This window comes from Strix aluco, chromosome 11 (assembly GCF_031877795.1).
Source record: "Strix aluco isolate bStrAlu1 chromosome 11, bStrAlu1.hap1, whole genome shotgun sequence".
Lineage (NCBI taxonomy): Eukaryota > Metazoa > Chordata > Aves > Strigiformes > Strigidae > Strix > Strix aluco.
In genome coordinates, this window is record NC_133941.1 from 5,839,447 (window position 1) to 5,865,536 (window position 26,090).

General features: G+C 44.4%; 1 protein-coding gene across 2 annotated transcripts in view; it reads left to right on the forward strand.

The window, feature by feature from the left end:
• SYNPR (synaptoporin) overlaps nucleotides 1-26,090 on the forward strand; it is a 110,834-nt gene that overhangs the window by 75,126 nt on the left and 9,618 nt on the right. For both annotated transcript variants that reach the window (XM_074835834.1, XM_074835835.1), the window contains 2 exons: nucleotides 5,074-5,198; nucleotides 23,000-23,198. In XM_074835834.1, coding sequence (XP_074691935.1) covers nucleotides 5,074-5,198; nucleotides 23,000-23,198 — 324 coding nt within the window. The remainder of the gene's footprint in view (nucleotides 1-5,073; nucleotides 5,199-22,999; nucleotides 23,199-26,090) is intronic.

A 26,090-nucleotide genomic window follows, 5' to 3' on the forward strand; every position in this document is an offset into this window, starting at 1 on the left:
TATAGCATTTGGCAAATGCTTTGCAGTCTCTTTATTATGGCGATCTGGAGAAAGGGAAGTCTTATATCCAGAAATGATGCCAGAAGAATATGTCTTTGTAAAACACTTTGAATGTGTAAAATGACTAATAAAAGAGGAGGCGTTTCAAATATTTCAGGTTGCTCTTTAGCAGTGTCAAGAGTTCGCCTCGGCTTTCCAGTGCTAGGGCAGGAGTGGGGAGCTGGGGGGGACCTCTCTGGGAAAGTGTCCAGCAGGCTCGTTCCCATTTTCCTCCCTCAATCCCAAGTGAAATTGTTGGAAGATCAACCCACATAGTGAGCTATGTGTCCTTCGCAGCCTGTCTTTGGCCGCCACAGCTCCACGCAAGACCAACACGGTTTCTTTTTAAGGTCTCACTATCCTGGAGGAGTCGCCAAAGAGCCCTCAGGCAGAGGGGGGATCTCTCTTTTGCATGAGGGGGATTAGAGGTGCATGCCCAAGGCGGCTCCATCTCATCTGCCAGCAAGCTGCCAAAGGCTGCTGCAAGGGGCAGACGTGCTCCTGGGAAAAGCAAGTGGCTTATATAAAAGTTTCATCAATTTTAAATGACAGTGTTATCTTCTTAACAGGATGTTTTAGGTGTAACATGCTCTACATAAGCCTTTTAACTCGCCTTGTCAGGAACCATTCTGCCTTCTTCTGGTGCGCACAGCAAGCCTGTCGCTCAGCAGGCATTGAGGGGAATTGTCGGAAAGCCAAATGCAGAGAAGTGATGGGAAACCATCCCGTTTTTCCCTTCCACGACGGGGTGAGTGATGTCTGGGGTCGTGTGCTGAGGCGTTGCCAACTGTCTAACGCACAGCTGGGACTTCAGCTCCCCCAGGGCATCGCACACCCTGAGCCCTGGCCACCGAGGACGGCTGGGCTGGGAAACGAGGGAACCAGCCTTGAATCTGGAGTCTGGATAAATAACAGCTCCTGAATACTGAATTAGAGGATCCATTGCCATGGCGTTGAATCCTGGCATCAGAAGAAGGCAGGTTTCCAGCTGATCCTGTAGATCAGCTGATGAACCTTTGCCTGCCCTGAGCTGGTGTGAGAAGCATGTGCTCTGCTGGCAATTATATTGCTGTTTTTTCTCAAAGTGCTAAGGAGCCAACTGATCTTTAAAACATGCTAATCTGATTTGACAGGGAAGGCCGTGTATTATTGCACAGTACCATAATAAATATAATTTCTGTTGGATAAGTTAGACTGTGGGATTTACTTGACTTCCTTACAAAAATATACCAATAGCGCAGGCCAAGGCTGCAAGGTCATGGAGGGAATATCCCATAACAGGAGCAGGGGATGGGGTGTTAATCACCATACAGAAACGCATTGCAAGCTTCAGAGGTGTGCTGCCTTTTTAGAGACATGTTTGAAACCATGTGGAAGAAGGGTGATCTTTCAGCCAGGTTGGACTGGACACGGGAGATGCACATTGCTCCAGTCTGTGCCGGGCAGCACAAATAAAGTCCCTTCCTCCCCCTCCCTTTGGTCTGTGGCCTCGTTGGGTGGGTTGGTAACTGCTTCCACAGTGCACACTGAGCGAGCAGGATGCTTGCCTGGGGTGTTATCCCGCATCGAGGGTGGACCATTGATCCAGGCTGGGGACAGACATTTTCCATTTCCGTCGAGGGCCCAGGCGGGAGCAAAGGCACCAACCTCCCCATTGCATTGCTGTCGCAGGAGGGACGGGGTGCCAGGGGATGGCTGGGATTTGCCCAGCTCCCATGCCAGCAGGCAGGAGCAGCCCGGCACAGCCACCACAGCAAAGATTTGTTGCCTTGAGGGGACCGTGTTTCTCCTGGCTGCCGCTTTTCCGGGGAAGGCGAGTGCAGCACTGGCCGTCGAGGCTGAGCCTTGAGAGGCAGGAGCCATGTGATAAGCAGAGGTAACTGTGTGCTGGGGAGATTTATCTGATGTAAAGGGGAAGAGCAATATGCATGCACACTGCAGATGGGACTAGTACCGAGTGTGGATTTATAGGCAAAGAGTAAATAGGAACATAGGGAAATGCTTTCCCTTTCTCCATAAACTTTTCAATTTCAGAGAGGCCAGATACAATAAAATTATCTCGCAGATGGAGGTTTTATTGAATCTGGCCCATAAAGCTCCCATTATGGGGTTTACAACTGCCATTTACACAAATCCTGCTATAATAAAATACAGTGGTGTTTACAGCATTCCTGCAACTGTCATAGAATTACAGTGTGCACAAAACCCGACAAGTAAATCTTGGCTTATTGCACCAGGCGCTCCACTGACAACATAAAGCAGCAAAATTTGGGGGGAAAAAAAAAAGGAAAAATGCAGAGGTAGGAGGAGAAGGTTGCTTGGGTAAGGGGAGAATTATGCCTGCTGCTTGGCTGAGAACCCCAGGGAAATACCATTGATTTACAGCCCTCACCCTGCTCTCCTTCAATGCAAAACATAAATATGCTTCCAAAAGGTGCTACATGGCCTCAGCACACAGCTGTGGGGACTGGCTGGGCATTACTGGCAGCTGGGCGGTCCCAGCCATTAGCAGCATCTGATCCAGCCTCGGCAGAGAGCCAGGCTTGGGTTGGCTGAGGCCTTGCTGAAGTTTGGTATAAAAATCCCCAGCTGGGTCCTTTTTCTTCTTCCACCTGCCTTATGAATCCTGTCTGGGTGTAGAGTGTGTGCTGAGCAAGGATGGAAACTGGTGGGCAGCCTTGGTGGGTTGTGGCTGGAGAAGAAGGAGGCTGAAGGGTTTGCTGAATGAGTGGAAGCATCTGAAAAGCTTCTGGTGAAGAGCTGAATGTGGGGCTAAAGGGTGAGTAAAGGCTAGATGTGGGTTATCTGGAGGACTGAGGCTTTGGGTGCTTGAGTCTGCTGTCAAAGATGCCCTCAGTAGGGGAGGAGAGCAGCTAGGAACTCTGGAGGAGATCCTTTCTGAGAAGGAATAGCCTAAGCTGTGTTTTGGGGTATGACTCCATGGCCTTGGTGAATAATCATGGTGGCACATGTTTATGCTGATTTCCAATACTTGATTAAAGGAGATGCATTTCCATTGTCTATCTTTCCTCTGCTTGTGCCCATGCTGAGAGCTGAAGCTGAGAGGTGATGGCTCTTCCCTTATGGCAGGTCTATCTCACACTGCAGCCCTTCAGTTCCCTCTTTATATATCGCTGCATTAATCTTTGTGCCTCCCTATGTATCTGCAAAACACTTGCATTTGCAACTCCATTAATTAGGGCAGAAAACAGGTCAGCACTAATCTCTCCTGTTCTCCTTAATCTATTGTTTTCTGACGTTGCCTCACAAATTAAACTGAGATGATTAATGCTGATTTTCAGTGCTGTACTACGTGTAAGGTCAAACTTCTTGTATTTACAGAGGAAGTGTCTCATTTAGGATGAAGGAGCACTATACAAAGTTATAGTAGAAACACATTTCATGGCACATATTTAACACATCAATTCACAGTAAAGTTCAGCTTTCCTTTTTTTAGCGAGCTCAGCAGAAGCGTTGATTCAATCAAAGTTTTTTATCAACTTTCCTTGTCATTGGGCACCTTTGCAAATCTGTCCTTGGTGATCTGCCCTGGTCACACTGGAAGTAAGTAGCCAGGCGGGAACTTACATTATTCTCCTGTTACTCTCTGTGCTCCGTTGTGCTTGGCACATCACCTTGCAGCCAAGGAGGGTCTCTGTACCCCAGTGTCCAGGTGTCACCCCTGTAACCTGGCAGTGTCTGGGGAAAAGATGCACATGCAAAGCTGAAGTCCAAGGAGGCTGCTGAAGTGCCTGGCTTTGCTTGTACTGTGAATTGGGAGAACTAAGATTAATGGTGTGTTTTGCAGAGCCTTGCACAGCAAGGATAGGTCTATTTTTTCTGTTTATTACATTTTCATATTGCTTTTACTGAATCATTCAGTCCTTTATTTTGCCATTACATCTGCTTGCTGTATAATTTTTCAGTGTCCAAGGATGTGCTTTCTTCTCCAGATGGGCACACTGTTTGTTTCCTCTGGGTTGCTGACTTTTAGCTTACTTAATTGTGACTGGGATCAGGTGTTTACTTGTTTCCCATACCTGCCCTACTGTAGATCTCAGAGCAACTCTGTTAAAGCTAATGGAGTTACTTCAGAACTATAGTGCTACAATTAACAAAATCTAACCTGTCCTTTCATTTAAATTACAACTGCATAAATAAACTGTCCCCACTTCTGCTCAGGGTCTTCCAAGGAAAACAGTGATGTTTTAAGACATCTGTGCCTGCTTCCAATTCCTTTGTTTGAACCCTTGATAGAAATATAAATGCTGATGTGTTTCTGGCCTGTGCACTCCCTCATTCATCTTCTCCTGAAACATTAAGATGTGATATGGATTTGCATCAGAACCACCCAAGCTCTTTGTTCCTGTCTAGTTTGCCTGAGCTTATCCTAAGTCTTGATTTATTTTTTCCCCCTGTTTTGCTGAGCATCAGTTTACTGCACCTCTACATCCATCTTGGGTTATGATAGTAATTTAGGAAAAATAATTAAAAAAATTATTGTGTTTTTTTTCCAAGTCATACATGAAATGGAAGAGGGGCAGCATGATTCTGTGTTTTTGCCATGTAATGGGATGGTGGCCACATGAACTGTCTTGGTCTACTATTACTACTGCTGTTGCTCCTCATAAATACTTCTGCCAGTGTTTTATCTGGGTTAAGACTGACTCATTATGCTCAGTCAGTGTTCATCCTTCTTTCTTGCCCAAGCTTGCCCATCAGTGGGATGGTTTAAATAGCTGTTTGGGTTGTGAATCCCAAATGGGGTTCAAGACAGGAGGGGAAGGCTGAGATGCCTGGCACAGACAAATGGTGATGTTTCTCTATGTGTGGCAATAGAGCTTCACATTTTGTGGTTCTTTGCATTTGCTTTCGGGAAGGGTTCAGGAGTAATGTATGGCAATGCTTTGAATGCACGAAGTGATGGATAACCTGACCTGAGGGGGCTGGTGCTGCAGCGAGAGCTGCTGCATGGATCTGCTTGTGGTGGTTTTTGAAACGAAATAAAATAAAAATGTTGTTTGTTTTTGACAGCTTTTTGCAATCTTTGCATTTGCAACATGCGGTGGGTACTCTGGAGGACTGCGCCTCAGTGTGGACTGTGCAAACAAGTCAGAGAGTGACCTCAACATTGACATAGCCTTTGCCTACCCCTTCAGGTAACCGGGTTTGGTTCGTGGCGGTTCGTTTGCAGGGAGGCAGGCATTTGGGGGCTGATGTAAAGCCCATTTCCGGTGGGGTTTCCCATCATTTATAGCAGCTTTTGATTAGGCACCAATCTGGGGCTCCTGAATTCTCCTCACAGTGTTGTTTAGGCTCTGGGTGTGCAGGTGGAATGACTTTATCTAGACCTGGTGTGGATGGGGCTGTGGGAACTGCTGGGGAATGGGAGCTCAGCGAAGAAGAGAGCAGTTGTGAGCATGCAGAGCCCCATAAAGGCCAGGACAGCTCAGGGAGTGGAAAAAACAGGCAAGAAGAAAGAGCAAAAACCCATTGGCCCAAGAAGAAAATGGGGATAAAGTATCCATTAACTGTGGTGTAGCTGTTAACTAGGCAGGGAATAAGGGAGGGTTCCCAACCACTGGAGTAGCAAGGGTCTGGAAGAGCTACTCCATGAGGAAGGGAAAGCAAAAGACAAAAGTTTGAACCATAACTTTGAAATGCTTTTGAAAACTCTACTAATTGCCTGTCTGCATCTCTTGGTGCCTGAATACTTTAAAGCTTAGAACCTAGTGACTTAGGAAAACAGATTTTATGTTGTTTAAGTATGTCTGAAAGCTGTAGTGAGGTTAAATATATATAAAATGTTCACACCACTTAGGATCCTGCTTCAAAAGAATAGCTACAGTCTCCTGTTTTTAAAGACGTCAAGTCCACTCTAAAATCCTTTCACTTCTGTATAAGTGATTTCTTTAAGGAATTGAGCTGATTAAGAAAAGAATGCATAATCCAATCTCAAGTCTAGTACACTATGACTCTAAAATTATTTTGCTTCCTTGGGAAATCACATACTGTTTTGCTTATGATTGCTATGCACAGACCCGATGTAATAGCATATACTTCTTTAACATGTTCTCAAATATAGCAACTTCCAAACATTGGAAACTGAATTTGATTCCTTGAACTGTTGTTCTTCCTTGACACACATTTATTAGTCTAAAGAGGCACATTTCCTGGTATTACAAATGTTTATTTTTTGTCTTGAACTTGTCTGCATTTTCTTTCATTTCTGCTTAGTATGCATGAGAGAGATCCTGAAAATTGAGTTATGTGAATTTGTAATGTGATTCACTTCCAAATAGGTCATTTCTCCAGCATTCATTACAGAATACACCCTACAGTAAAGTGCTTTTAGTTTGCATGATTATAAAATAGTACTTTATGTAAAAAGTTAATAAAATGGAGAGAAGTAGCCAGCAAGTATCTCCTGGTCAACCATTTCTTCTAAGAAGGAAGTGGCTGGATCTGCAATTTCCAACAGTCTTGTTTATTAGAAAACTGGAAATAATTGCTGGGTAATTGTAACATTCCATCATGTTGGAAAGATGATGCAAAACTGAGTTTATTTGCAGAAGGGATCCAGCTGAGGCTGTAGCTGGCCCGAACTGTCTGTGTGGCTCCCAGCTGTGGCTGGGTGTGCTCAGCATACACAGACAGGGTGTGTGGCATGTACAGTGGGATGGATGGCCACGTGGTGTAAATGTACCTGTAATTTTCAGGTGAGAAGGGAAATGACAACCAGCTGGTATTTTTGGGAGAAGCATGAAGATATTCAGGTTTTGTGCAGTTTGGAACTTTGCATGAGGCACATGCAAAAAGTGTCCAAATATGTACAGACTACATGGGGTGGCAGATGTGTGCCTGGAAAATCTGGCCCAGTGCTACCTGTGGAACTTGGTGTCATTTTACTGTTTTATCTAGATATTCCTTTGACTTCCTGAATTTGCTCTTTCTGCATTTGCTCCTTCTGCATTTTGTTGGTGCTTCTTCCACAGAGTGGAGAGGGGATGCTCCAAAAAGAGTGAGATTAGTTAGGAAAGGTAACATCTCATATTAGAGCAGTTGATACCCTTGGACAAAGCAGACACATTTTAAGTTCAGGGCCCCTCATCGAGACTGTGATCCTGAAGCTCCTCTGCCTGCATGGGCATGTAGGCTTTGTTTAGGTAGGATGAATTTGCCACCAGCTCTCTTGCATCCAGGACCAAATAAGTCCATATTCACATGGCAGTTTCCTTTCAAATGCCTTCAGTGTTCTGATTATTGGCTGACAGCTGGGGGAGGTGTAGGTGGAAGGAGAGATGCTGCTGACACCGCGGTGCTGTTGTGGCTGTCAGCAGTGACACTGAAGCAGTCGAATACCTGTGCGCTGCTTTTTGAGCTGTGCCTTCCAGCGTGACTTGAAATGAAGAAAGCCGTGCTACCGGCTGCTTTCATTCCTGTTACTGTGAGTTTGAGCTTTTCTTTTCTTCTAGAAGTCAAACTGCTAGACCTTGGCTAGTAGATGACTAAGTGTCAAGAGCTTTAAGCAAGTAAACAAAATTCTAAGGCTCAACAGGACAGCTTGGCAAAGCAAGAGGACTTGGATGCTTTGGAAACAAGATTGAAGGAGCCTGAAAATGCCCATTAAAACAAGATCAGATAGGGGAGGGAGTTTTCCAGACTGAAAAGGGGGGGCATTTCACTTGTGACCACGTGCTTCTGGGGTCCATCACCTTGGAAAAAGAAAAGGAGGATGCAGGAGGGCAAAACCAGTGCTGATGGGGTCTGGGGATATGTGATTAAAACATGTGAATTGCCAAGCTGACTTCAAACCAGTGATTCACGTAGCCCCAGGCCAGTCCTGAATGTACTGAAGAAGCATTGCATGCCACAGCAGGTAGCTCCAGATGCTCCTGCAAACCAAGGGCTGCCTCCAGACCCTCTTTTTCTCAGCTTCAACCTACAAGTTGCAAGAGTCTCCAGCAAACAATGTAAATGAAATCAAGAGAAATGATTAGTTCCAGCAGACAGGGAGTTTTGAAGGGTAGAGTTAAAAAAAAATCAAGAAAGAATTAATATTAGTTTAAAATTATGGTAAGATGATAGTTGTGCTTGGCTCCTGCATTATCTTACTGCCTTTGTAACTCTGGGAGCAGGGACTTGTGAAGCACCAAAGAAACCCCCTGCACAAGGTGGTTGCTGCTTATTTCTGCCAGAATCACATTCTCTTTCTAGTTTAATTCTGGACCTGGATTCATTTGCCCTTTGAAAATGGAGATGTGAGGAAGTACAGATAAGTACATTAATCACTAGAGAAGACCATTAGAGTAATCTGGTGAGGTGATGCTTATGCATGGCTGGGAGAAGCGATCCCTTCAGAGAAAAGCCCATGTGGTGGGTACCTCTGTGGGGCTGTTGTGTGGCAGGAGTGTGGGGAGGCAGAGCTGTTCCCTGTTTTAGGGGTACCCTGTGCCAGGGTTCATGCTTTGGACTCATGCTACTGTGGTGCACTAACTGCAGAGGAGTCTCTCCAGCATCTGAGTACTTAAACTCAAATCTGGCTCCACCATCTCTCCTGGAATAGGAGGGGAGGTGGATGCTTTTCTATCTGCAACTACACCAGTTCATTTAAGCTTCCTGCAACCCACATCCATGACCCTGTAGTCACCCTGTAATATGCAGAGAAACCTGTAGTCCAAACCCTAATACCCCCCAGCAGTGTCTCCTGCAGCTCTGCCACACTTTTCTAGGTATCCTGACAGACTCTTCCATGTCCAAGCTGATATTCATAAGGCCATTTCAAATAGTCACCTGAAATTTTCTCTCATTTCTTCTGTCTGACTCTAGTTTTAGCACAAAGGATTTCTTTACCTCTTCATGCTTTAAAGCACAAATCAGCCTTTCTTCTAGATACCTGTATATGCATTTCAAAAGTTTTACAAGTTCAAATATGGAAAAAATTTCTCTGGCCCCACACTAGCAGTTTTTCTCAGCATTAGGATATGTGCTTGGTACAGTATCTATTGCAAATTTGGCACACATTAGGTTGTTCATCAGCTTGACCCTCACCCCAGTAATGATTTGAGTGGGGAGAAAAAAAAAATCAGCATCTTGGAATTATTTGTTACTCTCGCAGTCCATCACCCTTTCAGATTGGATTTGTCACTCATCCAAGTGCCCTGAGGCAATATTTTTTTTTTGCAATAAGGGTTCTGGTGAAGGTCCTATTTGTTTATTTTTATTATTTTCTTCTGATCCCAGCAACATTTTTATCATGTACTTTGCTATTCATTGTTTTTACTTTGATAGCAAGTGGTTGACTTAGTATACCTACTGTGCACATATTTGTTGCTGGTATTTATTGTTTTAAGGTGCTTTTTAACCAATCCTTGTAAAATGTCAGCTCAGTTGTCAGACTTGACTTATCAAGTCTGTACTGAAGATTTTTGTTACTTAATTGTTCATGTCATAAACTTAATGTTTTTCTTGTAATTGGCAGAGCTGCACTGAAATGTTTGGGCTTCTTCAGCTACTGATTTAAATGAAACTTTGCATAGCAGAAGCGCTCTCACAATGCTGTGCTGCGCAGACAGGCAGCACGCTGCCAGCCAGAGATGATAATATCACCTGCTGCTTTGTGGTTATCTCACTGGCAAATCCTGTCTGGACAGAGGGAGGAATGCCGTGCTCAGACCCTGGCTGTAGGGTGATGCTGCACAGGGCCTGTGGCAGGGGTGGGCACTGGAGCGGAGAGGTTGGGCTGCACAGGTCTGCAGTGCGATGGGGAGGGAGGAGCATTCCAATACAATCCATTAAGTCTGTTAAGTCTTGAGGCAGATCCCGAACTAAAAATCTTTTTGCCTTTAGCTTTTGGCGGTGCTTTAGCCTAACCTACATATACAGGGGATCCCCAAGTTAAATGCTGCATGGGAATTTATTTGGAGTATATCTTGCCTTTTCTTATGGCATTCATCCCGCAAGCTACTTGGAAAACATTGGCCCTGAGGATTCCATGATTAAATTTTAAAAACAGTCTCACCTAAGCCAACGGTTAAGGTAAGTATGTGCATAAGTGTTAGGAGAATTGAGCCATAGTTACTAGTGGGACAGAATGGAAGTGCTTGGTGGTGTGGGATCCTGATGAAAGAATATAGCTGTGCACATCTCTGTATCAGAGCAGTGAGCAAAACAAATGTTGTTTTCCATTTTATTTTAAATCACCTATTAGTATCTTTCCAGTGTGATAGTAAAACTGTCTCTTGAACTAATCCTTGCTTCTGAAGGAGAAGGAAATTGTATTTTATGGGAGCTTTTAATTCACTCTCTAAGCACCTCATTTGAATAAAGACATTTCGATTGAGCACCCTTTAAAGTGTATGCTTCATCTGCATGCGATGGGTAGGCTTGTCTTTCATTTGAAATATGACAGCCAGATCTAAATTGCCTACTTAGAAGCTACAGATGATAATTAAGGAGAAAGTAGCTAACTCTTTGTGCTTTGCAACTATCTTTCTTTGGAAAAAGCCTCTGTTAATATTAGCCCATTTCTGTGCCAGAGTGTGCTAGCCTTCTTTTTTTATTATCCATTTGTAGTAAATCTTGCTTCAGAATTCAGTAGAAAACATTTTGGCCAAAAGATTATAAATGTCTATTATGTCTGGGAGTCCAGGAGCTGCTGATAAATAGGAAGTCTTTAAACTCAGTAATTGCCTGCAATGCTGACTTTCAGGCAACTATGGCAGGCTCCCCTCCCAGCTGTCTTGGTCTGCCATATCAGTTAAGGATGGGAGATAGGAAGGAATAAAGTCATCTAGTCAGTTAAAATCCCTAAGGTTCGTGTTTTATTTTACATGCGTTCATTGCACAGAAGATGCCCCTTCTGCAAAAGCAAATTGTGGCCTCATAACAGTTCTGTGGGTAGATGGAAGCTAAAGCCAGCCAGCAGAAGTTGCACTAGCTTCAGATGTGCTCTGTGCCAAAATGCAGATGTCCCAGTTCCCAGGTGGATTTGGCAGAGCTCCTGGGAAGGTGAGAGGCACTGGTTAAACTCTGCATGACCCATTCCAGCTTAATGAAAGGAGCAATCTCTATCCTGGCACTTCTTAGATCAAAATTTGGTGCCTTCTGAAAAGCTGTGCGTTTGCACAAACAGGAGTTGCAGGGATGGTCAGGTGAAGTTCAGTGGCGAAGAGCACAAGCTGCATGGTCACAGTGGTCCCTTCTGGCTCTGCAATGGGTTGGTCCATGAAACCTGCATTAATCTAGTTCTTTTTCTTGGTAAACTGTGACCACCCCATCTAGCACTGCAGACCTGGGGTTAACATCTGAACTGACAAGGAAAGGTGTTCAATAATGCATCAGTGAAGCTGGAGATTTTCATCAGTACCCCCAGTTATATAAACTGGCTCTTTAGGATGGGCACTAAGGGCTTGGTCATGGCATTAATTATCTTATTCCACAACAGTTTTAAACCCTGATCTCGGCAGTGCTTTTTATACCTAATTTTGGCCTCTTGCTGAATAGATTTGCCTAACAAGGACTTCTACATTTTAACTACTGTTAGTGGAAACTAGAAATAATGTGAGTGAGGAGCCTAATGTTGCATCCTGCAGAGCAAAATTCAGCAAATAAATCCTTCAAGATACAGATATCTCAAATTATGACACCTTCACAAAAGTCTTTTCATATTTAATGTGACCTAATGATGCAAAACAGACTGAAGCAGTAAGATGTATTTTTAACTAGGAAATACAGACATTTGGGGTTTTTTAGTTGATTTGTACATTCTGGTAATGTATAGGGCTGTCCAGAAAATTGCAGCTCCATTTTTTCAAAATCTTATTTCCAGTGGAAACCCAGTAAAAAGATTTTTATTCCATAATGACATGGACACAAGCACTTTCTGAGCTATTTAAAGTATGGCCCTAGCACATGGCTTCCCTGGAGGTGAAGGCTTCAGAGACCTTGGTCAAGTTTCTGTACTGAAGCAAGTCCATAAGCAACCTGAACATGGAGCTCTCATAGCCAAGCTGAGCACTCTAATCAATGAGCTATTTGTTTAGAGCTGCTTGCTCTTACATTTTCTCCTGGGCCAGGGAAAAGATGATCTAGGTCTGCAGAATAAATATATTTCTTTCCAGCTTTGCTTGAACATAGTTTTTAATAGGAAAGAATATTTCACATTTTTGTAATCAGCTCCAGTTATTATTGGGGATATGATATGATTTATATTTATTTATGCATGACTACAGACTACTGAAGTAATTAAAATCTGCAAATCAGTGTTTTCCCGTGTCCGTGAGTCTTCAACGACCACACTGGCTCTGGGAATACTGTCTTTAGACCAAGAGGATAGTAGAATGGGAGAAAATGTCTGTGCTTTTGTACTTGGACAGCCCTGGTCTGCAACAGTGACTGTCCGTAGCACAATGTACAGATTAATTCCTGTTGTCAGGGAGCTTGAAATCATTGCTAGTCTGATTAAAACAGATAAAAATAAGGATGACTTTGTGACTTTTCTAGTTTTGAGTGCCTCTTCCTGCCCCCAGTTACAGTCTTCAAAACCCACTTTGTAGAAATCTTCAAGATTGACAACTTGGCCAAAGAATGGTTTTTACTGCCAGTTTGCACTTTTGTTTGAACTGTGGATAAATGCAAGTCCCCTTTTCCCACCAGTGAGGGACTGGAAGATGCTTCCAGTCACTTGACACTTTGTTCCTGCATGAGATCTATAGAAAACCACCAGAAATATGATACAGCCTTCACATGACACATCTTCACCTTCTCTTTGAGGTTGACCCTCTGCACGTGGTCCTTAGCACAACCAATGCACTGTCATATGAAGGGAGAGATCATCCACTGCCCCCACAATTTGCGAGCTGATCTGAATGGTTTAGCTTCTGTGCCAAACTATTTTGTACACAGCCAAGAAGCCATAGCCCAAGGGTGGCTACATAAGTGGCAAAGTCTTTGCTCATTCATGCTGCTGCTGTGCTGGGCTCTGCACAACAATATGCTGCTCGAGTAGGTCAGAGAAGGAGGTCTGGCTGCCAGTATTTGTAAAATGAAGGTCCCCGGTCCGTTGCACAACCAGGGAGAGGCTGATTATTCCAGCCAGTGGGTTTGTCACAGGGCAGCAGCTCTGCAGACAAGATTTTTTCCCAATGTTGAGGTTGTCTTAGTTGCTGCTATCCTCCAGCAACTACTTTGTAGTTTTTAATCCCATAAAACTTGAAGCAAACATATCCTTGAGTACTGAACAGGGACAATAGAGGAGGCTTGTCTTGCTTTGCAACTCTTCAGACTGGTCAGGTGTTGTCTTCTCTTACAAATACCCATGCACAAACATTGCATGAACACAGAATTCATGGGCACACAGCTGGCTGGGAAGTAAATGAGGAAGGAAAGTGGTAGCAACTTTCTGAAGATGGTGTCTCCTACAGAGAAGGGAGAACACTGCTTCTTAAATCTTTGTTCGTTTCTAGAAGCTTTTCTTTTTGCACTCAGAGTAATTGGATTCTTGATGAATTTAGATGGTATTGATCCAGACTGGCTTATTTTGCTTCATAAAGGCTGTATTTTATGCTTAACACTATTTTGCTGCCAGAAAAATTTTTCATTAATACTTTAGCTAGAATTTGTTGTTAAAGTGGAAGTCACTTTTGGATTTGTTAATATATGCAGCTTTTTCACAATTTGAACTTTTAATATATATTCATGAATAGCCTCTGTGGTATTGTGCAGTGATGGTGTTTTATCTGTGCCTGCCACAAAGGCTTCTTCTAAAAGTCAGGCTTTTTACAACTTCCCTTACAAATTTCTTTTTGCACATTTTCATCCTGCCAGTACCAAAGCAACCAAAGCAGAAACCCTTCAGCTTTGCTTTGTTTAGCATTTGATCCCATACCCCAGATGAAGTGTGGTGACCCAGCTAAGGGACAATCAAACACACGTCCTTCCCCTTTCCTCTGCTCCCAAATGTGCATTCTCTGTGCAGCAGCCCTGAAGGTTTCCCCAGGGCCACAGGGAACTGGATAACTAGGATGTCTTTAGTCTCTTCCCACACCTGGCTTCTACATGAATTGATTTACCAAAGAGTTTAATGCAATATTTCTTATTCACTAGACTCTGGAGAGGGTGTGCGTCCAATCCCACCCAGCAGAGCCCCACTCAGTGAGGTGCCTCTCCCTGTCCTGCCTGGATTCCCAGAAACAACACTTCATGGGTTATTTGGTGTGAAGGTGCTGGCAGTTTGTCCACAGGTCTGTCAGCAAGTCTGCCTTGGCTCCTGCCCCGTGTGCTGCTCAGTCTGCGATCGAGCCCACAGGCTCCCTGAGAAAAGGATTTGATGTGTACTTCAAATGAAAATAATTTGACTGGAAGTTTCATTGGAGTCATGCTGTAAAACTCTACAGAGGACTTAATTTGATTAAGTGCCTTAGGACAATATACTTGGGACAATTATAGTTAAAATACTAAGTTAATGTAAATACAATACAAAAGAATGAAAGTTGCTGCATCTTCTGTAATTGGTGTTTCATTTATCTCAACTGGTCCTGGGGATGAAATCGCTGTTTTCAGGGTTTATAGACCTAGATTAAACTGTATATGAATGCTGCTTCTAACAGGGCAAAGGATTTATGCTTTCAGGTAGTTCCACATGAGCATCAGGTGACGCCCAAGAATTTGAATTGATTTTACATGGAGTTTGTAGCCTATTATTTGATTGCAGAAAGCAAGGTGAGTTGGAGGTGGCTGAATGCTATGAAGGAATGTGAGCAGCAGCAGAATGTGTTGGGGTGCAGGAGGGGGGGCTCAGCGGTCCCACATTGCTCCATGCAAACAAGGATTTGTTATACTCACTTTCTAAAAACGGTCTTATTAGATTCAGTGACTGGGTTTTAGGCCTTTGCTTTATGCTTTTTATTGCTTATGATATATCTCTAGATGTTTAGATCTTTGTAGATTTTTCTTCAAATAGATGCTTTTGTTCTGCTCTGACAGAGGCTTGTTAGCTTGGAAGCTGATTCCTGTGTCTGTCCAGAGGAGAGGGCAGCACGAGGGACACCAGAGCCGTGGATTCAGTCAGGATCTCATGGTGGGACCAGGTAGCATTGGACAGTTGTCTGTGTGGCAATGCAAATACATGCCTGTGGCATTTCCAGGCCTCCTAATTTGTGTTGTTCCATGGACACTATGACTTTTTTAAGATAATCAAGGGTTACCTTCCTTCAGAGATAGTAGCTAAGCTTTCCAGTGCCCAGGAAGCAGCTTCCCCCAAGAAAATAGCTCAGTGAAGGGGAATCGGAGAGCAATGCTGCCAGTCTATGCCACAAAGAATGTAAGTGCCCGATCTGAGAAGGTATTTGGGTTTGTAGAGACTGGTGGAGCATGTCTTTGAGTGCTGTGCTCCACTTACACAGCAAGGAAAAGCATGTGTTTCTGAGAAGAGCTGTGAAAATATCTCAGAAGATAAATCTGGGTCTGGATGTAGGCTTGGAAGTGGGGTTGGGATCACCCACTCAGCTTTCTGAGCGCTCCTGGCAGCGCGTGTTCTATAATGAGCCGTTTTATTTCTTTTTTGGTGCTACGATGGAGTACTAGGGTTTGCATTACTGCTACGTGCACAGTCTGGGGAGGTTCATTGCTATGGCTGGCACGCATCCGGGATATTTCTTCCTCTGAGAGTGTGATGAAGCTGTTGCACGGGCTGTTTTCCAAGAGCTTTGTGAACGCAATCACTGGGACTAGGTCCTGCAAGAGGGATCCCAACAGTGGATGTGGCACTGGTGCCCTCTCCCCACCACTGCTGGGGTTGTCCTTATTCCAGTGTCTTTAGACCCCATCCTCAGAGGGTTTTGTAGCTGCCTGTCCTGGAAACCTGAGCAGTTTGGAGGGTCTCTGACTTGCTGTGTTAGCAGGAGAAGAGATGTGAGGTGGAGAAGGGTGGAGCAGAGGATGTGCATGTTGTGATGCTCTGGGAAGACATCGCGATGTGCCTGCTCCGAGCTGTTTGCACAGGGGGAATTACCACCTCTCCCAGCATGGCACATGCAGTGCGGTGTGTTGAGATGGCAACTGTGGCTGGCAGCTTGTGCTATTAAAAACGGTACTGTAGGAGAATAGTACTGGCCAAATGTTGGCACAACAGTTATGTGCAAGTAAGGGCTGGGAACCTGACAAGTTAAGAAATTGAAAATAGGGGGGGCAATATTTTCCATTATTTGACTGGACGTAAACCAGAAGAGAATATAGGTTGCTACAGCTTTCCTGGTCAGCTTCCCAGCAGCATCTTCTGGGGTTTTTTGGTGATGCTGCTCTGGACACGCATTTGAATGGGTATAAACCACTGAAGGCAGTTGTGACAAAGGGGACATCTTTAGGGATGTTCAAATGTCCAGGACAGGAGTTAGAAATAAATGTTTGCAAGTTGAAGTGTGTATTTGTGTGAAACTACTGGGCATGTTGAATAATTCTAGAGAGATATGGACTTTGGGGTATATTTTGGAAGAAACTGAGAGAACGGAAGTTCAAAGTGAAATACTTTCAAATACTCTTTGATCAGCAAACTGTATTCTTTCTTCCTCTACAAAACAAAGAAACAAAAGACCAAGCTTGAATTGCTGAGTCAGATGGAAAATTTTATTTTTGTTTCTTATCTCCAGAGAAAAATTAACTGATTTCATAGAAATAGGTGTGTGGTAGGTATGGGGACAGGGTGTTGCTTTTGGGTGGCTGGCAGAGTGAGGTATGGAAAATTGCTGTGACAGGAGATATCAATAAGCACCTCACAGTTTCAAATGGCTGTGGCATATGCAGGCAGCTGGGACGTGCATTGTGGGAAGGGTGGGGAATGGGAATGCTCGAGTAAATGGTAATTTCTTCACCCTGGAAAAAGAGCTGTTAGAGAGCAGGCTTGGGGTGGGAAAGAGTTGTTGCTGTGAGCAAAGGGGTAGAAAACTCTGGTTTTGCTAGAACATCAGAGGTGTAAAAGGGCCAGAGAGCAGTTGCCTCTGTGGTACCTGCTGTCCCGCTGCTGGGCTAAGCCCATCACATCCCCACAGCTGTCCAGGGCTCTGTTAGCATTTTAGCTATTGGACTTTGAAGGGCTGGAGAGAACTTCAGCATTAATGGCTTGAAGCAGATCAAATGTGGTATTAACAGGCTGTCTGCCCCAAAAAGAGACTGACTTCAACAGCTCAAGGATGCCTGGCTGCAAAGATCCAGATCCTATGGGAATTCCTGGATAATGGTTATAATTAGCAAAAAATATGGACTGAGGGCAACTGCTTAGCAGTGGCTCCCTCTGCAAGAGTTCATGGTGTTGTATGAGAGCTTGTAGAGTGGCTTCATTGCTGCAGGGTTTTCCCCCCTCAGGGGTCTGTCCTTGGAGAGCAGATCTGGGGCGGGGTGGGAGGAGAAAGCTGCAGAGCTCAGCTCCGTCCACCCTCACGAAGGCTGGAAGGAAGCCTGTTCCTTGCTGTGTGGGCAGCCTTTCAGATAGCCAGGATTTAGCACCGAGCAAACAGGGATGCCCAGCGCCGGGGGAAGCAGTGAGGTGCATTGCTTCCTTCTTGAGAACAGACTGGGAAGAGTTTTGGAAGAGTCAGTGGACCTCAGTTTCATTAAAGACCTTTCTTTCTCAGGCAGATTTCTACTTTCACCTGAGTATTAAAGGTTACTTTTAAAGTATCATTTTTTCATGCAGGTAATATCTCTAGGGAAGTCTTACAGGAATGATGAGTTCTGCTGTGAGAGGAAAGGCTCCCATTTATTAGTGTTCTTCCACTAAACCTATGAAAAAATCCATATTCAGCACCTTGAGAAGGGGCATTTGCCCAGGGACTGACTGACTGGAGGCACTGGTGTGAAAGCACATCAGCATAGACCTCTGAAACAAGTAAGATGCAGTTTCCAGGGCTAGCTAAAAGAAATGCCTTTACTTCATATCCCAGAGAAAGGAAGACGAACTCCCTGTCATGTTCTTGTGCCCCACCAGAGCAGTTTGACTTGCTAAGGGGCCCTGTGCATTTCAGCATTTCACTGCTGTGGTTTGAAATTTCATTTTTCCCTCATTCTGGAGATTATCAGCAAAGATAAACGTTTCACAACAGATTCCTCCATGAGCACTACCTGCAGTAACTAATTTCCTGTGGTGTATTTCTGTCACTGCTTTGCAGACAGTAAATACAGTTGACAGTTTGACTACCAGAAACAAGTGAGGGGGAAATAAAGCCCAATGAAAGGATAATGGATCTTTGGATTCTTGCAAGCACGTGTGTGGGTGTTGCAGATTTTGCTCAAGCATGTAGACAGGTGGGGGGGTGGATTACAAGTTGCTATTTTCAGAAAATAGGACAATCTGCCAAAACAGATAGCTTTTTTTGCCTGTTTTCTCTCATGTCCTAGTAGCGAAATGAAGAAACAGTAAACCCCCATTGAGAATTTTTGGAGGCAGAACTTTATCTGTTATTTATTAATCCAGGCACTGATCAAAGCGCAGGAGAGGAAATCTGTCCTGGTTCATCAATAATACTTGAGCGCATACTTGCCGTTAATTGCATGTTCTGTTGGTTTCAAATCTAAGCCCTGCTAAAGGGGGAGGTTTTGTGAGTCAGACAAGATTAGATCACTTGACGCAGGCTCTTCTGTGTCTGCTGGTGGAGTGGGACATGGGACAGGATGGGTCTCTGAGGTAGTTGGCTCAAGGATCATCAGGTGGACTAGGCTGCTCAAAAAGAAGAGGGGCTGTATTTAAAAGCAAACTGTGGCTTGAATATTGTACTAAGGAAGTTCAGGAAGAAAAGGCAACTTCACATTTACATGGAGAGAACACAGCTTCTGCTCCCCCACGCACATGTAACAGCTGTAGCTTTGTTCAGCATGTCTGGCTTCATGTACTGTTTTCAGAGCAGGGGTAATTAGTGTCTGAAAACGTAACTGCTCTTCGCTATTGTGGAACAATGTAAAAATCCTTTTTTTTCCACTGTAAAACATTCCTGCCCTCTTCTGATCTTGTCAAGTTAGACAATATAGCTGTCTTGTCATCATATTTCCCACGGCAACAGAAAGTTTGCCAAATGGTAGAAGAAATCTCAGAAGCTTCTGAGTAATTAATTACTGTGACTTCATCAGTGAAACTTGACTGCCTTTGGTGGATTTGCTTCAGATTCTGGTGAGTTTGAGGGAATTCAGACCTGGATGGCTCAGCAACGGCGGCTGTTGTTAGCAAACAGACCCAGCAGGCGAAGGGGATGGTGTCCTAGCGATGAGCAGCGAGGCTGACCTTAGTGCCTCTCTGCTGAGTGGGGGGTGCAAGGCCGCATTCCTGAGTCATCAGCTTTATTTCTGAATTAATAACAATACTCTCTGCAATACAAGGCAAAAAGCACTGTCCAGCTGATTTTTGGAGGAACTTAGGGAGATTTTTCATTACTTTTTTCCCTAATTAGGTAAATTTATTACCGAACTATTCCTTATTTGCACTGTCCATCAATCAGTGAAAATCACTTCTGCTAATGCAGCCCAACAGTATTGCTCAGATGTTAACAAAGCGCACAGGGTGTGATTGCAAAGGGTCACTCTTGGGGCTCCTGATTTTGTTTAGGAAATGGAGAGGCAAAGGTGAAAGGCAGGGGTGGTGCTGGAGATAAGAAAAGCAGCAGAAGGAAGCACTGGCCAAGGATGACTTGAAGGAAAGGGTGAGGTGTAAAGAATAAGAGATAAGAGAAGATGAAAGAAGTAGTCACAAGGAAGTAAGAGGCAGAACAGGTAGCATTGCATCAAAAGTGGGAGGCAGAGGTAGAGGCAATTAATTTTTTGTGAGTCATCACCAAGCCATCCTGCCCCCAGAAAGGCTGACTTAGCAACATCTGTGGAAAAATCAGAGCTTTCCCTCTGAGATGCCATTCCAGATCAAAGAGGTTTCGATTAGTAAAACTGGATTTTCTGTCACTGATCTTCCCCTGCTTTAAAGAAACTTTTCAAATGTCTCTTTTGAAATCAGCATCCACCCTAACCACCCCAGGGCTTGGCTTGCTCACCTCTCTTCCCTGGCTCCGTCTCCTCTTCCCAGGTCTGAGTCATGGTCTATTTTAGGGTCCTTTGCACAACTGAGATCTCCGTTGTTTGGGCAGAGGTGAAGTGGCCACAAGAGGCACTAATTACTGCACAACCTCTTAGAGGCTAGGGAAATCTAAAAAGAAAAGCAAGTGAATAAAAATAACTTGATGGAAGAAGGCTTCTGTGATCTGGAATCCCTGACAGATGTTTGGCCACAAAAGCCCTGCTGGGAAGATACTAGATGTTAATATAATATATGAACATTTTTTCTGGCTTATCATGATTCAGAACTAAAGTACAGTCAGGAAAACAGGGAATAAAAAAGGAAAGTGGTGTCAGTTACTTTGCCATGTTTCAGAAAGGCTGGAGGGCTGTTGGTGATTAGACTGGATGGGGCTGAGGCCAGTCGGCAATGCAGGGGGTGGGCAGCAACTCCTGGTCTAAATCTTGATAGAAACATTCCTTAAGTTATTTTGTCTTTGGTATGTGCAGGAGTTTGAACTGCTACTTGCAACACCATGTGTTGCCTGGTGTGCTATTTCAGGACTCCAGGGGAGAAAAAAGAAACCTAACCACCCTAAAGATGTGTTTTACACAACAAAATGCATGTAGAGTTGCCTTGTTCTTTTTTTTTCCCCCAACACAATTGGATTGTATTTAATGTAGCTCAGCTCAGTTCCACAGTGCTTGTGAAAGCAATGTGAGGGTCAGAGCAATTCTCTAAAGCCTATTTGCAGTGGGAGGTGGTAACACAAAACCATGGAGCTCCCATCATCGCAGCGAAGTCTGGCTTTGCCATGAGGGGCTGGAGCCTTCGTGCTGTGCTCAGCTGGAAAAGCAAATACTGCACCCCGCAGCGGTGCTCGTCAAAGTCAGCGTGGTACCTGAGCATGGCCATTCAGATGCAGCAAATGTGGTTAAATATTTAAGAACCAGAAAATGCTACTTAAGCATTTGGTGGTTTGAGAGGGGGGGAAAAAAAATAAGCAACCCCACACACACACCTTGAACGCCTTTATGTTGAGCTGCAAAGTCTGGCCTGATAAGAAGACCCTGGGTCTCCCAGTGAGCACAGGGTGGTCCCCAGCTCTGGCTCTGCACACTATCGCACGTGTCCTGTGGGCTGGGTGGAAGGTGAAACCTGGCTTGAACCCAGCCTCAAGTTCTGGAGAGGACACCTGAAGAGGACCAGGTCTGGCTGCACAGCATTACATTCCCCTGGGGAAGGAGGGACGGGGCCAAGCTTCTTACCGATCCAAAGCCCCACAGGCGCTGCTGCTGCTTTCAAGGGGTTTTGAGCCAGGTTCCCAGTTTCATTTTGTGTCAAATCAGCACCCAAGCAGCTGAGCATGAGGAGAGCAGAAAAAGCTTTCTTTTCAGACCATGAAAATCATGCGTTTCAAATCTTTCCATAATCCTGGTGATGGTTAAAACAAAACCACTTTCCCTCCAGGCTGCAAAATTGGCGTGAGGCACTAGGAAATCTTCCTTCCCCTTTTTTCCCTCCCTTTAGGAAAGAACAATAAGCCCTGACAAAAAGTGTGTGTGCACTGATGCCAGGGAGCTTTGAAACCAAGTCAGGAAACTGTCTGATCATGAGCATTAGAGTCTCTCTCGTGTTCAGTTTTCGTCAGACTTTACTGGGTTCGCGTAGGGGAGGCGACTCATCCGCTGCTCATCTCTGCAATCTAGGCAGATGCGTTTCTTGTTTTCATCCCACCACTACTATAGCCTGAAAAGAAAATGCCTGAGGCAAATAACCGGTGTTATTCATCAACTGCTGATGAAAAGGTTCTGCCTACACGTTTGGGTACATTTAGTCTGGACCAGAAAAAGCAAGAAGTCATGCAATCCTCCAACGTCCATTAATCCATCTTCTGTGATTTCTACTGTGGGTACTTTGTTTTCCTCTGGGGGCCTAACTTTTTATTTAGTCATATATTCATGGCTGCTGCTGCCGTTGGCTTGCTGTTGCACACATTAATTGCCCTTCAGCTGAGGAATGTCTCCCAGAAGGCCTCATCTTTTCTCTGCACCAGATCATAACTTCTTTAATTGCTGCTGTTAACTTGCTGCTGGTTTTGTCCCCGCCGCTCACCCTGTGCAGAGCAGAACAGCGTGATCCCTCATCGGGCCCCATGTCCCCACTGATGCTAATTGGGCCATGCAACAGGATCTGCCAAAATACCCCTTCCAAGGATCCCCTTTCCCTTTCTGAATCAGAAATTAAAGTTATTACAGCAAAAAAGGGTCTGACAGGAGCTGCCAGACAGAACCACAAATCCATTAGCTCGGTCACTGGTTGCAAACAGTGCATGAGTACGAGGTTAGGGCTTTGACTGCTTAAATCAGGGCATGCAGACCCTTTCTTTGACCCAGGTTGTGTATTTCTGCTGCAGCTCGGTTTTAAAAGCTTTCGATGTAGAAGCACTATGTGGCTAAAAGCCCCAGGTAGCTATGCACTAGGAAATTTTACACAAGGAAGTCATGAACCAAACACAGGCATCTTGTGGTCTTAGTATAGAGGATAAGACCTGTTTTCTGCCACCTTGATTGTAAGAATTCGAGAATCAAATTGTTTCTCACATCATCCTTTTTCAGTTGTTGCCATGGCAAAGCCCTAGAGAGGAAGGGGGTTTGTACCAAACCATTGGCACATCAACTTTTCTCTGATTGATTAAAAGATGTGTTCAGGTCTTCAGTCTCACCTAGATGCTCACGTGGAAGTAACCTCACGTGTACGAGCAGCTCTGAAGAGCACAGCCTGCAAGACTACTTATAGGGTCAGTTATTCAATCAGGAGATCAAGCGCAACAGGAATGAGATAGGGAGACAGAACAAATGTATTTATATCTTTATTCAGGTAACAGTTTCCTTTTTCTATACTTCACCTGCTGTTCTTTGGGATGTTTTCCAGGTTGCATCAAGTGAATTTCGATGCTCCCACTTGTGAAGGCAAGCACCGAGAAAAGCTCTCCTTGATAGGGGACTTCTCCTCTTCAGCAGAGTTCTTCGTCACCATTGCAGTCTTCGCCTTTCTCTACTCGCTGGCTGCCACCGTGGTTTATATCTTCTTCCAGAACAAGTACCGTGAAAACAACAGAGGGCCTCTAATTGTAAGTGTATATTTGCAGCATTTTCAGATATAGGTCTTAACCTCTTACTTTTTTGGTGGTTGAGGCTGTGGTGTGATCTGGTCTGGGAGATCTAAGCGGCCCAATGACCAAAGCATCTCTGCATTCACCTGGGTTTTTTTGATCTTAATGATTTAACATCAAGGGTAACAGAGACTATATGCAGGTGGAGCTTAGTCCTAATCTTGTATGTACTTGTGGGATTCCCTGCTTCTCTCCCACTGCCTGCAGCGATGATACTCACACAAATAGTGAATATGTTGCAGGATTGGGGTCCAAGTCATACATCTGTGGCAGCAGAGCTTCATCGATGGTGAAAAAAGGGAAGAGGAGATCTTAAGCATCATCCTAGCAGATAAATGAAACCATGTCCCTGACCAAAGACTAGCCAGGAAGATTTCTTATGGCTTATTATTGCACAGTTCAGCCAAATTATTTTGCTTTGGAGAATTATGTGGCTGGTTTTCCAGTATTACCCTCAGCTCACAGCACATTTGTGCCTCTGCGCTGGTTTATGAGGCTCCTCACCTTCCAGGTATCATTCAATGCACCCATCAAGCTGTGGCCATTCGTGCCTTGATTTTTGTTTTTATTAATTCCTGAAGGTTTGTGACAAAAATCAAGTGTTGCTGTGCATTTGTTTTCTTATAAATCAAGACTGTAAAGCCAGTGAGAGCTATTTTGTTCTAGATATCCATTACCTGTTAGTTCATCACACCCCATGATACACCCCTTGGTCTTGCTAGGCAGCTGTGAGATCCTCCCCTGTGCTGAAGTTGGGCCAGGTCTCTGCATTTGCGGGCTGTAGGGTTGTCTCACACTCTCCCTCCCATGGGCATCCCTCTCCTCTGTGACTGAAAGGATAAGGTTGCACTAAGGTAGAGGAAATAGTTCTCTGAAATCTTGAAGAGAGCAATTCAAAGGGAAGGTGGGGGGAGTTTAGTGAAGACAGACGTAAGGAAAGAGTTAATTCTAGATTTCAGAAAAATCTAAAGCTTATGACTGACAGAAACCAGATATTTGGCTGAGACTTGTGCCTTAAGTGACTGAAAGCCACCAATAAAGAGCATCAGAAAAATATAACAGAAAGGAAAATAAATCACCAGCGCAGAAAGGCAGTACCTGTTAAAGGAAATAACTACAGTAGCAGTCACCAAAAGATTAAACTGTAGGAAGGTAATCCGAGCATCACAGGGTTTTGAGGGAAAGATTTTCCTGCTGCAAGCAGATGTGAGTTGTTTTATTTAAGTTTGCATAATTCAAAACTGATGAATTGTTACAGAAGGAAAAATTCTCATTCCACATCAAAGGAAACGAATCCTCTTCGTTTGAGGGTTGTTGGGACCTTTCCCCTCTCCCTAGAAAACGGTGAGGAAAGGAGGGGAAATCTTCACAGAGGAGAGGTAGAACAGGCAAGATAAAGGGGTCCCTACAGAAACAGTAAATAAATAAAGTGCCTTGCTTCTGCTTGATTCAGTTGATATCAAGTAATATCTCATTTCAGACTGTCAAAGAATTAGTTGCAGAGATCTGCCATTTTAACTTTCTTGTGGAAAATAATTATTTCTTCTGACCAGCCACATTATCCTGTGTAGCAATAGAAAAAAGAAAGAGAAAAAATACTAACATGTCAGATTATGATGTAGCCGTTTGCCATTGTCCAGGACTTTCCCCATAAAGCTGCTGCAGTCATGTTTGTCACAGGATGCACAGCGCAATCCGCTACAGCATTAATGTGCCACTGATTTAATTTGTTCTGTGTAATAGATTGTAATTGAATCTACATGTTACATTTAACCGGTGTCTGTTACCAAAGCCTCTGTAATTTCCCAGTCTTTAAACCAAGCCTAAATGACCTTATTTGTTCAGAATATAAAGATGCTTCTGAGTTTGTCCTACAGCAGAAGCAGCTCCTGCCGGTGAGTGGTGTTGGATGTGGCTGAGGGTTGTGCTCAGTTTACACCGGTGAGGAGGGGGGGGTCTCATCTGCCCCAGCCACATGCTCCATCATCTCCTCTTCACTGCCAGCTCTGTTGTGTTGGGTATTTTTAGAAAAAAGACCCTTTTTCACCTGGCCCACATCCTTGCTGGTGTCCCCTGAGGCTGCCTAGTGCAATGATTGCAGCACCACAGCCTGACTGGGTCAATGTGTGAGTCCTACTGTGCCATGGAGATATAAGGAAAAGGCAGAGCCCCAGGCAGAGGAAAAGCAGCTGTAGCCAGGAGGAATTCAAGGGTCAAGGGAAACTCAGAGTGAAAAGCAGCTTCCCACAGCTGCAGGGCTCACCTAAGGGATGTAACATGTTGTGCAAAGGAGGCGGGCGATGCATCCTCCAGCTCCAGGCAGATGCTGCACTGAACTGACGTACCCAGCAAGATCACACATAGATCAGATCAGATGTGTGAGTATGTCTCATCCCTGAGATTGTTCATCCCAAAGAAAAGTGCTGCAGAAATGTGAGATGCTTTGTGCAGGCCTGAGTCCAGCCAGCAGTCCCCAGCACGTCGGTGCAGGAGGCAGGGCAGCCCTCACTCCTTCTTTGTCACCAGGCGGGATCCATGTGTCAGGCACCGTTTCCAGACTACCAGTTTTTTAACCTCTTAGCGAAGAGTTAGAAGATGATAGTTTCATCTGTCCTTGCTTCTGCTGCAGTGCCTGATCACAATTTCATATTTAAAACCCTTCCCATTTTAAGCCTTGTACTTCCTCTTGGCTTGATATTTGCTCAGTCTGGGGTGACATCTGCCTTTAAGTGGCACGGTCTCAGAGCTGGCTGCCTTTCCTCCTGACAAATTTTCAGGATTTGAAAAATGAGTGTGACAGGAGAAGTGGAGAGAGGAGAAAAAACTTTCACTTGAAATTTTAAAATATAT